The sequence below is a fragment of the Ascaphus truei genome, chromosome 4 (genome assembly GCF_040206685.1).
Source record: "Ascaphus truei isolate aAscTru1 chromosome 4, aAscTru1.hap1, whole genome shotgun sequence".
NCBI classification, from domain to species: Eukaryota; Metazoa; Chordata; class Amphibia; order Anura; family Ascaphidae; genus Ascaphus; species Ascaphus truei.
The window spans coordinates 379010424-379027488 of NC_134486.1; the positions used below are offsets into that span (position 1 = coordinate 379010424).

At 41.5% G+C, this 17065-nt stretch overlaps 1 protein-coding gene across 1 annotated transcript in view; it reads right to left on the minus strand.

The window, feature by feature from the left end:
• The window catches only part of LDAH (lipid droplet associated hydrolase), a 268312-nt gene that overhangs the window by 200652 nt on the left and 50595 nt on the right, over nt 1-17065 (minus strand). The window contains exon 3 of the mRNA XM_075598447.1: nt 3917-4051. Within this exon, the coding sequence (XP_075454562.1) occupies nt 3917-4051 (135 nt within the window). The remainder of the gene's footprint in view (nt 1-3916; nt 4052-17065) is intronic.

Here is a 17065-nt window from a genome sequence, read left to right on the forward strand (position 1 = left end):
TCATCTCCTCCAATCCTTTCAGGGTTAAATATCTGTATTCTATGTAACTATGTCTTTATTACTGTGTAGTAGCACGTAAAATGATTGCAGCTGAGTAGGGGCGTTTCTTTAACAATTACCATCATTGGGGTGAGTATATAATACCAGACCTCTCCCCTTCTCATGATATCCCTTTGAAAAAGTTAGCGTGACTGACGAAACGCGTCAGGGAGCGTCATGACGTCAGACGCACTGACATTGAAGTCTACACCCAGCGCTGGAGCGGACTGATCCAAGCGCTAGTGCTACATGCACCATCGATACGGAACTTCTTTCTTGGACTATCGACAGCACACCAGCCCTGGGAAACTGCTGGGACGTTGCTCTTTTGCCAACGGAGCCTGGGAATGCCCCAAGAGCCTGCACTTTGACCGGATGATTACAACAGTCGTGGAAATCTGCTGAGACGCTGCTCCTTCACCCACGGAGCCTGGGACTGCCCCAAGAGCTTGCAGTTAGACCGGATGGTGGTGATTATTATCACATATGCTTGATTTTATTGTACTTTTTGTAAGTGCGTTTTTTACCCCCCTCTCCCCCCCTCCCCCTCATTAAATTTACTTTTTTACGCTATGGGCGTGCGCTCTCTCCTCTTTTTTCCCTTTTAGATATCTTGTGGACGTGGTTGGTCCACATTGAGAGCTGCCGGAGACCCTGCACACCAGCACCCATACTATTCATTGGAACTATTTGAGGACTGGTTTATCCTTTCATTTTCTTTTTTCACCTGTTGTTGTTATATGTTTGTTATGGGCCTATCCTATGTTTTTAGGTTCATATAACCTTTTATATCATTGCTTAGGCAATTCAGGTTATTTATATAAGATTGTTCTAGCATATACATATACATTGATTTATGTTCCTTAGAGGCGCAGCTTTTTTCCTTCTGTTTGATATATATATATATATATATATATATATATATATATATTCTGGCAGGATGACCATGGTTAGTGAGGAGGCAAAACAGTTCTTCTAGCGAAATAATCTGCTGGTGGTTTTATTTGTCCATAAACATAACAAAACAATGGGCGCTCTGTCCCTTTAAGTGAAACAAAAAAATTAAAAACAAAAGCCTATCCCCGTTAGGGAAGCTAACTAAATAAGGTTAAGCCTATCAATCCGGTTGGTTAGCTAAACTAGACCAGACCAACAATATTTGGTGATGCCACTTGGCTCCTTACCTGGGAGCTTTATTCCATTCGGGAAAGCATACATTTGAGCAGCCTGTGTCTGTCTGTCTACTCTCCTCTGTCCTCTCTCAGTGTCTGAGAGAGACTGCTGCCCGGGAGCCATTTCCTCTTCCCCTTTTTAAAGCAGGTGAGCTCACTGAATTAGGATCACCTGTGGCCTGCTAACTAGGAGAGTTAACTCATTGCATACTGGAAAGCAGGCATAATACAATCTCCTACTAATATATACAGAGTCAATGACTCTGTCACAATATATATATATATATATATATATATATGTAACAGTGTTTCCCCCACCCTCTGGGAGATTAGCCCTGCTACCAGGTGTGTGGTGCTGATACATGCTGTCTTACAGGATACCGAGTGGTCCGCCAGTAGTACTGGGGACACCAGGACAGGTTTCTGGGGTACAAGCTGGTTCTTCCTCATGGTGACAGTGCTTCCATCTCTTGCAGCTCCGGGGATTTGGAGACAATCCCTGCAGGAGAACTCACTTCTACTCCCCTGATAGATTGCAAACTCAGGCAGAAGTATATTTAACTGGAATAGTATTTATTGCATACAGCTTGTATCAGCATACACTGCACCGCAACACTTTCCGGCCCTTTCACCTTTCAGATGGTTCCTGGACTTCCACCCATGGCCTAGGGCACCAAGGGCAGTCCTAACTCTTCCCTGACTCCTAATAGAGCCAGAGTGAGGTAAGGTACTCACCCCACTCCCCAAGGGGAGGGGGACAGAAGGTGCCAGAGTCCTGAACACCTCTGTGTGATACCAGTCTCTCTCAATAGGGGGGGGGGGGAGGAGACACTTTCTACATTTAGAAAGTGCAGCTCTTTAAGTACCGAGGAGGAAGGTCCAAGGTATGCAACCCTTATTGGGCAGAACACAAGAGTTGAATTTTAAACGAAAAAAATGTACTATCTAATACTACAGAACTGATTTATTAAAAATAAATAAAATAAAAAAACATGTAGGATATTGCTTGACTTTCTCCTTTAAAGAAGTGCATACCCAGTTAATCTACTCACAGACAGCTATTTTGACATTTTGGGTCTCAGCAGTGTGAGGATGGTTAAATTAGCTTTGCAATTTGAAGCTGGGATAGGTTTCAACCACACATTAAATAAGTTACGGTGAGTACAAAAGTGACAAAACCCTCCACCATACAGTGTACAGCAAATAAAAATATCATTTGTGTGCACATTCACATGCTCACAAGTAATATTTTCATTTGCTGTATGCAATACGGTGGAGGGGTTTTGTCACTTTTTTACCCAACACAATGTGTGGTTGTAAGTTATAGTAATTCAAATACATACTGTAATGTCCAAATAAAAATTCATTCTATCATATCCTCAATTTAACATATCCAGCCTCTGGCCCAAAATGTTACTAGTACACAGTAACAGAAGACTGTAAATGTTAATAACATATAGCTAAGCAGTGAATCAATTGCAAGAACTAGGCACATCAGGGAAAAAAAAGATTACACGGTTTGCAACAGTGATCAATAGTTTTTATGTGTATGTAATTACTATTTTGCAATTTCCTAATAGAATTACCTTTAGTAATAATCCACAATGCAAAAGCATGTAGCAATCAAAGGAGAAATACTAAATTCCAGAAGATTCAGAAATATATAAAGGGAGATGTGGCAAATTAAACGAATCCACTTTTAGATTCACACAATTAGGTGGCCATGCACAAATCAGGAGAAATTAAATTCCTCACTTAAAGTAATAGCAGTCACATATCATGTCACAGGTTAGCACCCTACAGGCAATAGCTGCTCATGCAGGCTGATAATTTGACATCAGTTAGTCCAACTTAAATTCTTGAAACAATAGTCCGTTCATACAAAGTCATTCATTTGAACCAAGAAGTTTGTGGCTACATTTGCAATCTGGTAACTTCAAAGGACATTAGTCACCCCAAGTTAGGACCGGGCAGTGTTATATTGTGTCTCCATGAGTAAACATCTAATTAATATCATGATTTTAAGTTGCTGGGAATTCTCACTTTTAGATTCCGATGTTTACAGCAAACTGGGTTAAACGTTCTACAGCCAGTATTATTGAAAAACAGGGATAATTTTTTTATTTTCTAATGGGGGAAAAAAACTAAGCAGATTACAACAGTTGGCAGTGTTTGGGTCTAGTTTTCATACACACTACTCTTGTTCACCAAGTACATGGGATGGGCATTTGCACCTGGGGCAACTGATTCTTCAGGACCGTTAAAAAAAATATCAAGAGAGCTAAGCAGGCAAATTGCTTCTCCTATGCAGAGATCATTATTTACTAAAACTCGTGATATTAAAGAGTGGTGAGAAAACCTAACACACATTTATGTTAGTATTAAGAAGAAACCTACACACAGAATCCCCTACAAATACACAAACCACCATGTTAAACTGACACACTAATCACACCCTTCCTGACATGAATATCCACAACCCAAGGAGATTAAAGACAAATGATCATCTTCACAGGACAGGAATAGAACAGGTGTTAACTGGTAACAAACCATTGCTTGGAAATGAGGGTTTCTGAAAGTGTTCAGAATGTGTCGGTTATGTAGTTTTACCGTCATGCACCTTTGTATGCGATCTGCACTATGCGGATATTTTCAGAACTTTAAAATAAGCGCTGATAAAATAAATTCAGTATAGTGATAAATACCATCAGTCATGTCCATTCCTCTTGGTGGTGCACAATGACCTGCATGGCTGACTGCCCACACAGGATATTGTTGATCCAATCCACAGTACAAAGCCTGCATGAACGTCCTGTAATAGCCAACTATGCCTGGATTACCTGCAAAGAAGAATTTGAATGATCAAATACAATAAATAATGCATACACACACACGTACATGAACACATTCTGAAATTTGCATGCATCTGGTATATTCTACAGGAACCTACCATTTGAGAAGGAATATAATGATATAGAAAAGAATGTATTATACCATCAGGTAGCTAATGACCATCTTAATACCAAATGCTAAGGTAACTACTCCATTCAGATTCTGCTTGATGTCTCCTCATTTATCGATACGGTTTACCACCCTCTACTCTTCAGTCTCTTGGCATCTGTGGCATTGCCCTTTCCTGGTTCTCCTATACCCCTCCCACCATTCCTTCAGAGTCTTTTATGCCAACTCATCCTCAACCTCTATAGCACTCTCTGTAGGTGTACCTCATGGGTCTGTTTTAGGTCCCTTATGCGTCTCTCTAGAGACACTCTCGCTGGATGACCTCATTGACTCCTTTGAATTCAGCTATGATCTAAATCCTGGAGACACGCAACTATATTTAATATACACCTACCTTACACCTGCAGTGCAGTTAAAAATTGTGCCTATCAGCAAACTCGCCCTGGATGGCCCTTCATCGCATGAAGCTTAACATCGCTAAGACAAAGCTCCTCATATATCCTACCAAACAAGGCGCCATTGTTCCCTTCCCAATTACAGTCAATAATACTAGAATCCACCCACTCTCACAAGCATGTTCTCTATAGGTTACATTGGACTCCTCACTTGCCTTCTTCCTACATACAAACTGTTACTAAATCTTGCTGTTTCTTACTCTACAACATTACTAAGATACGCCCTTTCCCATGTTTCACTACCATTAAAAAACAAATGTATGCCCTTGTTCCCTCCCGTATTGATTACTGTAACATTGTTTTATCTGGCCTGCCTCACACCTCTATCCTTCACAATCCACTTAAAATGCTGCTGTTCGATTAATTTTCTGCTCTTCTAGATGTGTATCTGCTTCTGACCGCCTAAACACTTTCTGCTGATTTCCAATTATCTTTCGTATAAAACTACAAAACTCTCCTTTCTTTTAAAGGCTTTGCACTCCTCTGCACCTCTATATATCTCAACTTTGATCTCTCAACCCAACAATGTCTCATCTTTATACCTTTTACCTCTGCAGCCCTCTCCCGTCTTAAAGCTGCAGACCAATCAATATTCTACATATGTTTTTTTTTAAATATATCAGTTCTGTACTATGAGAAAATACTTGTAGCATTTAAAAAAACAACAACTCTGAATTACATTTTTAATGTATTAGATGTAACAAACATTTTTTTTGTTTCTATAGCAACCATTTGCAACGTCACATCCCTTTCCTCTTCTGAAACAGGCTCTGGCACACCCCATTGGAGTCCTGCCCTCTCTCTTGCAGTGCACCAATTGTGACTGCCTGGTCACATTATCTTCCCCACAAAACTTTGCATCTTTGAGCCTCTTCTGCTGCACTGACAGCCATTTAGTGAATCCCTAGGTCGAATCTTCGCCGATTGATTACAGGAGAACGGATCGATAGGCAATTTAGCTAATTACTCATCATTGTGTGGATTGTATTGATACACGTATTAAAGGGGAAAGAAATGGCATCTTGGACTGCTGCTTTAAAACTTTTTCACTAATCTCTCCCTATCTATTGAACGCTCTTCGAATCAATATTCATGAAGTACCTTCACTTTGTACATTTAAAGCCCCATTGAAAATTCACCTCTTAAAAGAAGTAGCTTATTCAATTTTCTACTCCACAACGAACTCCAGATGCCCTTGACCTCTTTGACTGCACTTTTATCAATTAACTTATAATCCTGTGTAAGTCTCTCGAAATACCATTTAGATTGTAAGCTCTTTGGTCCAGGGTCTTCCTTTGCCATATGTTGCAATTTACCGATTGCACTTCCATTATTTGTACATTATTGAGCTTGTTTTGTAATTTTGTAACGCGTTGCATACAATATTGGCGCTACTGTATATAAATAAATGTTACATACAGCAACAGTGAGTGCTGTACATAAATAACAACAAGGGTTGAAAACATTAGTTCATTTCTCCAAAACATGTATGACTGAAAACATGGCCGAGTGCCTTACAGTTTTTCATGCAGGTGCACTGCAGATGCCTGTTCTGTTCTCTACCGCTTGCTTGGCGAGTTTTGCACGGTAACCTCTAGCACGCCGCGATATCACAGCGGCCAGACTAATGGCCCATGGGATTAACACAGCGGAGGTCCCTGCTGTGTGAATCCTACCTGGCTTCACCTGTCTGTAATAGACGCGCAGTAAGAGATAGACTGAATCAGTCGCTCTCCCTGCGCGCCTCTCACAGGCGATCGTGGGGCTTTTATTTTATTTTAATAATACAGTGTTGTAGCAGGGGGTCCCCGGAGCTGAACCGGTGTGATTTCAGATCCGGTGACCCCCTGCTTCCTGAGTTACAGGCCCCATTATGGGTTTAAATTCTCCCGCGTTACGGGGCCACGTGATCGGGAGATTTAAACAAACCAGAGGGATACCCGCACCCCATAACAGGGCCTGTAACTCGGGAAGCAGGGGGTTCCCGGTCCTGAAATCAATGCGGTTCAGCTCCGGAGACCCCCGGCTACAATACTATCATATTAAAATAAAAGTAGCTTCATTAACCAAGCAGCTAACTGCTAAGGCAATGAAGGGTTTAAGCCAGACTACCTGGTGTATTGGGGGCAGAGGGGGTGAGTTAAGGGAGTAATTGCCCTAGGGTGGTGGTTAGGCCTACCGGGAAGGTTGCGGGAGGGGTTAACCATCATTATCGGTAGTAACCGCTATGGTAATGAAAGGATTAACCCCTTCCACTACCCACCCGAGAGGGCTAACCACCCACCCTTGGGAAACTACCCCCTTCTCCCACCTCATCTGCCCCCAGCAAACATTACAATACAAACATCAATACAATACATTGAACAGAGTTAAAACCAACATTGAATGATTTCAGACTGAGTTGAAGGTTAGAAAACAGAAAAAAAATTATCAGAGACAACAGAGATTTTCAAGAAGGAAACATTTTTTGGTTTAATTTGGTTTGGAAAAATCCCACCGATAAACCCCAAGATTCGTCTAGTCAGTGGGAAAGGTCAGAGAGCGATAATGAGACTGATAGAGACATATCACACACTCAGCCAGACCAAGCAAATTCACTCTTCCAACTCCCGATACCCCAGGTTCCTTTTTTAGGACATCCGCAATACAATTCCCGCATAAATCCCAGAGAGTCACAAGACGGGGAGAGGAAGGGAAGACTATGGGACAGACGCCGGTGGGGTTACAATGCCAAGAACACACGGCCAACCAAAATGAGGTACTAAACACCAGACCCCCTATGCAGGATTTGCAAATTAAAGATCTCTCTGTGGGGGTAACCTAGGGGTCTGTCATAGTATATATTCTCTTTACACACTCTCTCTAGGTGACCTTATCACATCTGTTGGGTTCAAATATCACCTCTTTGCTAATGACACACACTTTTCAACCCCTGACCTTACACCTGCTGTACAGACCAAAGTTTCTGAATGTCTCTCCGCTATATCATTCTGGATGGCCCTCTACCGACTCAAACTTAACATGTCCAAAAAAGAAACTCATACTTCCTCCCAAACCTCGCCCCCCTACCTCCTTCTACATTACTTTTTGGAAGCACAATCGTACAGCGACTATCACAAGCATGCTGCTTAGGGGTCACATTTGACTCCTCCCTCACATTCTACTCTCACATTCACAATGCAGCTTAAACCTGTAATTTTCTCCTCTGCAATATTGCAAAGAGACGCCCATTCCTCTGTTGCTCTACTGCTAAACCTGACTCAGGCCCTCATTCTCTCCCGTCTCGATTACTGCAACCTCCTGCTGTCTGGCCTTTTTGCCTCTCACCTGTCTCCCCTACAATCTACCATAAATACTGCTGCCAGAATAATTTTTCTCTCTCCTAAATCTGTCTCAGCGTCTCTCCTTCTGAAATCCCTCTCCTAGCTTCCTATCAAATCCTGCATCACACACTCAATTCTCCTCTTCACTTTTAAGACTATACACTATTCTGCCCCTCCTTACATCTCAGCCCTAAGTTCTCGCTATACTCATTCCAACTCTTGCGTTCTGCTCAAGGATGTATTCCGCCTTAAACCTTTCTCACTCACTGCCCCACACCTCTGGAATGCCGTCCCCTCAATATCTGACTAGAACGCTCTCTATCCATCTTTAAGACCTATTTTAAAACCCCCCTCCTTAACAAAGCATTTGGGTAGCTTCGTGGCTGACACTATACACTATACGCTTCATATATCGACCTTGGCCCCTTGCAGACGCACTTACCAGAACACCTTCCTAGTGTCTTTGTATGTACTTCCTACTTACCAATTCGATTGTAAGCTCTTTTCCTAATGTTACTTGTATGTCTGAAGTGCTTATTCCCATTATGTGTGTCACGGGAGACCAGTACTTTTACACCGAAACCACCAGGATAACTAGCACCAGACAGGACAAGGTTGTTGAATAAAATGAGGTTTACTCTGGCACGCCAGCAGACAAAACAAAGATGTACAAAACAAGATACAATACCAACTGGGGGCCTGAGGAGTAGACTCTAGCCTCGCTAGGTGCAGGGGCCTGATTCAAGAAGGCTTGCCCTGTCCGCTTCTCATCCAGGATATCAGAGTGCTGATCACACAGCAGCCCCTATGACATGTATCTCCAGCTGGTCACAGTCAAGATCCAAACTCCTTCACAGAATGGCTCTCAGTCTCTCCGATAGATTCTCTGATCAGCAGTGCCTCTTATATAGCCCTCTGTGGCTATCCTTTACATGGAACAGGGGCTGCTGGCCAATCAGAGCAGACCTGATTGTCCACTATTTTCCACTCACCAAATGTCTTTAACACCTCCACGCTCCCAGCCTTTGTCTCAATACACATTTCTCTAAAGGAACCTCAGCTGATTAAAATCACAGAGTCCTCTCCATAGAAATGTACACATGCAAACCACATTACAAGTCTGCTTTCTTAGAAATTAGTACATACAGCCACATAATCCAATTTACACTTTACTGGGCTGACTCCCAAATCACATCACAGAACAATGGTGATTCACTAAACAGGGGGAACTAAGCCTTACATAGGTTGCCAAGTTACATGGATTTAGGGGTAGCTAGCTGGGCTTCATTCCAGTTTTGTGATGCCAGCAACCCCTACTGTCATAATGTGTTATTTATATTATTTGTTATTTATTTTATTATGTCACGTGTAATACTCCTGTGAAGCGCAATGTATATTAATGGTGCTATAAAAATAAAGATATACATACAAGTGTAAATGTACGAAAAATTAACCCAATGGTGTCCAGCACTTTAATAAGAGTGCCACAACTATTGCATTCAACAGTTCCACTCTTTATTACAATAATCCTCATTTTCTTTACAAAAACTAACAATAAATCACACCGGAACTTTGCTGTGGCCTTGCGAAGCATTTTTAAACTTCCTGTCCCCCAAGTCCACTGTATAGAAACTCCTGCATGGACTTTAAGGTCTGTGCCAGCAGGGGAAATACATAAATAAAACCCTATTCACTCATTTTACTTTCATGCTCATATGGGCTTTGCATAGATTCTGCACAAGACTTTCATGGGATATTTAGAAATAGGCATCAAAAACCTTTCCAAATATAAACTCCTAAAATACTGAAGGAGTGGCTCAGTGAACTTGGATTCAAATCCCAGTGTCAGCTCCTTGTAACCTTGGGCAAGTCACTTTATTTCCCTGTGCCTCAAGCACCGTAAAACACAGGTTGTAAGCTCATCTGGGCAGGGACTGTATCTGTAAGAATCCTATGTACTGTACAATGCTTCTTACCACGCACCATACTGTAATTGTGAAGCACTTAGAGTTCTATTGGGAGAAAAGTACTATATGAAATAAAATTATTATAATTAGTCCATGTCCTGCTAATTTTTGTTGTTACCCTTTAATCCTGACTGCTCAGCATCCTGAATCTTACTGCAATCACTGTGCACAACGTAAACAGCTAGAATTCACACAAATGACCAAGTCACCTATCCTTTATTAATACAAATAATACTCCATCCCTCATACACAGTAGCATCGATAACAAACACTCTTTTGCAACATGCTACAATCTACAAGCGAACCCCATTTTACTTTGTACACTGGCAATGCTAAAAAAATAAAGAATAGTAATGTACAAATATTCAGAAAAAGGAATCTATAGGCATATGAACTCACCCTTCCTGCCTGGTCATATTCTGACAGACGTTCTAAGATTAATTAATTTCTTGTATTTATTAATGAACAATTAACAGGATTTCCCATTTTAGACAAAGTCATTTTTGATCTGTTATATATTGTTAAGCATAACATTGAATCAAAAGTGAAGATATTGGGTTTGCTGAGGATTTCCAATATTGTGGCTCTGTGAGACTGATATGGTACCCCTTTCAGGACAGTTACCAGACAACGTTTATGGCAATTTCATTTATTCCTAAATTTAAAATACTGTGGATACAGAGGGTCATTCTGTGTGCATTAATGCCAACTGTATACTTTCATAGCTATGATTCCACACTTCTTTATTGACAAGCAACCCAACAGCTCAGACAATTAATTAGTAATGTATCTACTTATAAAGTATCCCCAATGCCATGCTCATATAGACCCAAATGTTCTATCTTAGATTATCCTGTCCAACAGCTCTTACATTTAGGGCTGGGAGAATACAGTATTTCCAGGGTGCACACTATTGCAGTTTGTGTACTATAAAGTCTCGCGTTGAATGAGTCTAATATAAATTAAGGACACTCAAACTCTTGAATGGACTATTGAAATCTGATTTCAAGAATGAAATCCTAAAGAGCATGATAATTATGTTAATTACCAAACTTATCGACTATCAAGTTGGAGTTTTTTCCAAAGTGGTTCAAGTGTACTGGAGGGTTATTGGACAAAAATCACATAGCCTGAGGAAAGGGCAAGTAAGCCCTGAAACACGTCTTGCTTTGGAGATCCGTGTGGTGACTATGTAACTCTCATTTTTAAACTTACTATTAGACTTTTTTGAAGTTATTCGCCTGTACTCCAGTATATTGGATTTTTGTAAATGTATTTATTATAATAAGCAACAAAACAAGTGGATTGACTGCTCTATCCCACGTGCCAAAACAGGTAAGTATTTATTTAAACTCTGGTGCAAAGGGACAAACCTATAAACATTTGTACACATATAGTGAGAATATAATTATAAATATAAAAATTGAGAATAATTATATTTTGAGAGAATTCACTGTGGGAATAATTATATTCTCAGAGATTATTACATCTCCCCTAAAAATAAATGTACTTAGAGTGCAAGTTATAGGGACTCTTGAGTGAGAATTATTTTCTCACTATATGTGTATAAACATTTATTATAATAAGTTAATGTTTTCAACTAGTGAGGTTGCAAGTTTTGATATTGATTTTGAGGAGTGCTGGTCTGATCTTAGGCCTGGGACCCGCTGCGCTCGTTGGCGCGGGCGGCAATGTAGCGAGTTCCCCACCAGCAGGGGAATCCTCGCGAGTCGGTCCCGGTCCCCACTGGCTGCACAGCTGATCACACGCTGTGGCGCGTCAGCCGCTAGGAGACACCACAGAATGGTGTTTCCTAGCTTCGACGTGTCACGTGATGTGGCTGTGAGCCAATGGGGAGGGGAGGCTGCGGGAGGAGGAGAGGCTTCGGGGAGCGGGGAGGAGTGTGGAGTGAAAGCAGGTGAGTGCCTGTCTGTATATGTGTGTGCCTGAGTGCCTGTGTGTGTGTGTGTATGTGTGTGCCTGAGTGCCTGTCTGTCTGTGTGTGTGTGTGTGTGTGTGTGTGTGTGTGTGTGTGTGTGTGTGTATGAGTGTGTATATGTGTGTGCCTGAGTGCCTGTGTGTGTGTGTGTATGTGTGTGCCTGAGTGCCTGTCTGTGTGTGTGTGTGTGTGTGTGTGTGTGTGTGTGTGTGTGTGTGTGTGTGTGTGTGTGTGTATGAGTGTGTGTATGTGTGTGCCTGTCTGTGTGCGTGCCTGTCTCTGTCTGTGTGTGTGTGTATGAGTGCGTGAGTGCCTGCCTGTGTGTGTGTGTATGAGTGCGTGAGTGCCTGCCTGTGTGTGTGTGTGTGTGTGTGTATGTATGTATGTATGAGTGCCTGCGTGTGTGTGTTTTTTTTACTTACCTGCAGCCCGTGGCAGCCCGTGGAGGGAGGGGGGGGAAGAGTAGCGGGTCCCTCCGCTCAAGCCACGCCCCCCCTCCCTGTCAATCCTCCCAGTCAATCCTCCCAGTCAATCCTCCCACCTCCCGCTCCGGCCCCTCACGTCATGGCCGTGCCCCCTCACGTCATGGCCGCGCCCCCCCCCGACCCGTTTGGCCACGCCCCCCCCCCGCTCCGAGAAAAGCATCCTGTAGACCGCAGATCGCGGTACAGCGAGTTGCACGCGCCGCCGGCAAGCAAGCCAGCCGTGCGGACGCGTGCAACGGGACCTTAGCCTAACAGTTTTTATGTATGTGTATTGTACCTGATGATGGTGAAGGTTCTGGACCTTAGCACCAGTTACAATTATTAACACAGGGTCGGTGCAAGTTCTGTTTTTTGTATTGTACAAGAATCACATAACTCAATGCGCTGGGTAACAATGCTGTTGTTCAGACTTCTCATACAGACCGCTGAACAATGAAGTACTGTATGCTGATGTTGCCACAAGCATGACAGTGGAGATTCAACATTTTATAGCAAAAAATTAAATACATTTCTTTACAATTCCGACAGTAGGAGATGAGAATTACATTTATATTTGGATTTTAATACCCGCTAGCGAACTCACTCATTTTGCTTCAATCTAGAGCACTTTGTGGATTTGTTTTGGCTACATGCTATTTTTCTTAAAGGCCAGATGAGTCCTTCTCAAGCATTCTGTAGGAAATGTTAGGCATTAAATTCTCATCATATGTATTTCAGAGAACAGCTGTTACATTTTGCTGAATAGAAGCAAATGTTTAACAAGCTGGCGATTAAAGTGACTGCATGAGAAGGTACAGCGCCTTATGAATGAACTCTTTCTGAAGTAGCAGATCCATACTGCCATACGAGTGCATTAAACTGTTTACTGTCAATAGATCAGAGTGACCTCAAAACAGACACTCTTTAGTAACAGCACAATTACAATATCCACTTTCAACCAGTTACAAAATGCTATTATCCTTCTGAATGCAAAGCCATCTCTCATTTCTTGGAACAAATAATGCACCCTTAGGAGCACTAACAACCAAAATGATGTTGGTAGTAGAAATGTTCCCAAGACCTAGTGATCAGCTGGAAGAACAGTGAAAGTAAGAGGTGTTTACAACCCACCTGTCAGGTTTTGTGTTGAACTTTCTGTAGCTTGTGGCACCTGTGACTAATGTCTGCCCTAAACAAAAGGAGATTTTATTCTCCTTTCACTGTGCAAATGGCAAGTTTAACCTGAGTTTTTTTTTTTAAACATCGAGATAAGACTCATAACAGCAAAGACAAAAAGACAACTCATTCTAAACATCTGTTCAGAACAAAAGAATACTGTGTGGTCATTTGTTAAAGCTGCCACTGATACAGATATGACTGGAAGGGATATAGCAAAGAAGTAAATTGAACAAATATGTGACTGCTAATTGAGGATATTACAACTGACAACCGTGTATTTACTGAAATATTAATGCCATCATCAACTATAACGAATACATTTTTCACTTCTCTTTATTTTTAAATACAAATTAACAGGGCCATGTATGTTTTAAAGTAACTATTTTGATATTTTTGCATAGGTTTAATAAGGATATACAGTACAGTATTTAGACAGCACACCGGAGTCTATAGACATACAGTAGGAAGAATAGGGAGTATTTTGAATCTATTGTATTGTTTTTCTTCACTCACCTCAGAGAGAGATCCGTGGAATACTAGACTAAAGACTTAGGAAGTAGGCAATTTCTAAGTTACAATAGCGAATCTTACATCTTGTTTTTAACATTTCAAACAAATCCATAGGGAAAAAAAAAGGGGGGGGGGGGGAATTGCGCTTTCTTTTATATACATTATACAGGCATACCCCACATTAACGTACGCAATGGGACCGGAGCATGTATGTAAAGCGAAAATGTACTAAAAGTGAAGCACTACCTTTTCACCACTTATCGATGCATGTACTGTACTGCAATTGTCATATACGTGCATAACTGATGTAAATAACACATCTGTAACAGGCTCTATAGTCTCCCCGCTTGCGCACAGCTTCGGTACAGGTAGGGAGCCGGTATTGCTGTTCAGGACGTGCTGACAGGCGCATGCGTGAGCTGCCGTTTGCCTATTGGGCGATATGTCCTTACTCGCGAGTGTACTTAAAGTGAGTGTCCTTAAACCGGGGTATGCCTGTAACATAAGGTAAATTGCAATAAAGTGATGGCTGCAAACTAAATAGAAAATAATTGACCTATGTTAAAAACTGCTAGTGGCCTTCCACTGTATTAAAGAAGATCAGCACATATATAAACAAGTCAAAATAGGTTATAAAATCAACATTAGTAGCGATAAACACAAGAGTGTTTACGTATATACAATGTATAGTGAAGACACGGACATTGTCCTTTGTGAATGAGCCCCAATGCTCTTCATGTTCCTATGGTTTGGAACATACTTTAGGCCAGGGGTAGCCAACTCCAGTCCCCAAGGGCCACCAATAGGTCAGGTTTTTAGGATATCCCTGCTTCAGTCTTTGACTGAGCCACTGATTGAACCACCTGGATATCCTTAAAACTTGACCTGTGTGTGTCCCTTGAGGACTGGAGTGGGCCACCCCCTGCAGTAGACTTATAAAGTACTTTATGGTCTTCATTTGCTTTAAGTCTTAATCACTACTACGGATATGATCAAACTTTTTTCTTTCTTTAATATTATATAAAGATGCGTTGTCAGCACTTTCATAATAATACAAATAGGCTGCATTACATGCTCCCTCAGTACAGTAAATGGACCAAATCATTTGTATAGAAATGTGTAGTGGGAAATTCTAGTACAGGAGTGGCCAATTCCAATCCTCAAGGGCCACCAGCAGGCTAGGTATTAGGGATATCTCTGCTTCAGCACAGGTGGCTAAATCAGTGGCTCAGTCAGAATGACTGAGCCACCTGTGCTGAAGCAGGGCTATCCTGAAAACCTGACACTGTTGGTGGCTATTGAGGATTGGGGTTGGCCTTTCTTGGTCTAGAATGTTTCAAGTACAGGATTTCACTTAATCCAAACAAGAAAACTATTTTGCATAAGAAAGTTGTGAACCTTATACACGTACTGTACATCTAATTGGCGAATAGTCTTTATGAATATAAGATGAATAATCATTTTTCTGTTTATTATATTTTAAGGAGACTTACTGTGCTGACATAGTAACAGCATCACTGGCTTTCGACAAGGTGAACCTGGGTTCAACCTCCGTGCCAGCATCTTGTGAAGTTATGTACAGCACTGCATACTCTGCAGGGCTATGCAACAAATCATTAATACCATTAGTAATAACCACATGTAAAAGTCACACTGAATTTCAGCGGTATCAGTAAACTCTTGTAGGGGCACTCAAGTAGTAAATAATATTGTGAGCAGAATATAGCGACAATCCAAGAGACAAGGTTAAATTCAATAGACTGGTACTGCCCTACTCCAGAGAACATGAAGGGCCTCTATCTGGGTGTGCCAAAGCCGCTGTTCAGGCTGTATTGGGCTTCAAATCCCTACTGACATCAATGGGGTATTTTAGCCGAAAGCACCTGCAGTGGTGAAAGGGCTGGTTAAAGGTGCATTGTTAAATGTTAGGTGCTGGAACACGAAGAATAAACTGGACACCGTACTATTCTCTTCTGCTTATGGGATGGGACTTTCCTTGTTTTAAGAAGTGAAAGACGATCCTTACCACCAACTTTCTGTACACAGAAATATCAATCATCCCTGCTGCTCTATTGCTCTACTCGACTATCTTTTGATTCACTGAACTTAGTTAAGTCACTTAACGTGACTTAACTTAGGTTAACACCACGTTAATAGTAACTCTGTATTCTCTATGGACAATAACATAAGAGTTAGCCATGTTTTCACTCCTAAAGAGCAAAGCCTTAACTAAAATGAATGTTAGTGATGAGATGCAAATGGAAGAGTTATCATATCATCCCTTGTTTACGGTACTAAACTCAATCAAAGGTTAATGCGGGGAAGAAACGTTACATTCGTTTAGTCAGAGCTAAACCTGCCGTTACTCTGCCATCCTGAAATAAGTCTTTTGTAGTGTCTGGATGGGTGTAATGCTAGTTAAAATCATTGCTAATACAGTTATTTCCGGCATTATGTCCCGCTCCTCTCTTCACTCCAGCAAAAACATATTTCAATAACATGACAAGCTCAATTACGGCTGTTATTTTTGCCTATAATTAACTTAGTGAATAAAACGTTAACTCAGTGAACAGAACCTATTCCTTTTAAGTCACATTGGGCCTCATGCAGAGAGCAGCGAATTTTAAATTTGGCGAATTTAATAAAAAGGAGCTTTTTTGGAGAGTTTTAATCTCCATATGCAGAAAAGTGCGAATTCTGCTATGTTTAACATGGATGCGTCTGGCGAGTTTAAATTGGCGAGATGCGCGCTTCAGAAATGTGTTAAAACAAATTCGCGCCTTTTTTTCCCCTTTGCAATGGCCGCGAGCGGCAGTTTTTTTTGGCGAGGCAAAACGGAGACAATCGCGCCATTTTATTGGCGCGAACAGCCGCTAGATGCCGTTCGCGCCTCTCTGCATACGGATATTTTTTAAACTGGCGAGATTGCGGTTCTCGCCAGCCGCGAGGCGAGTTTTACAAATAGAAAAGAAAAATTGGCGCGTTTTTCGGAAATCTCCATTTTCTGCTGTTTTCTGCGCGATTATCTCCAAAAAATGGCGAATTTCGAAAATTCG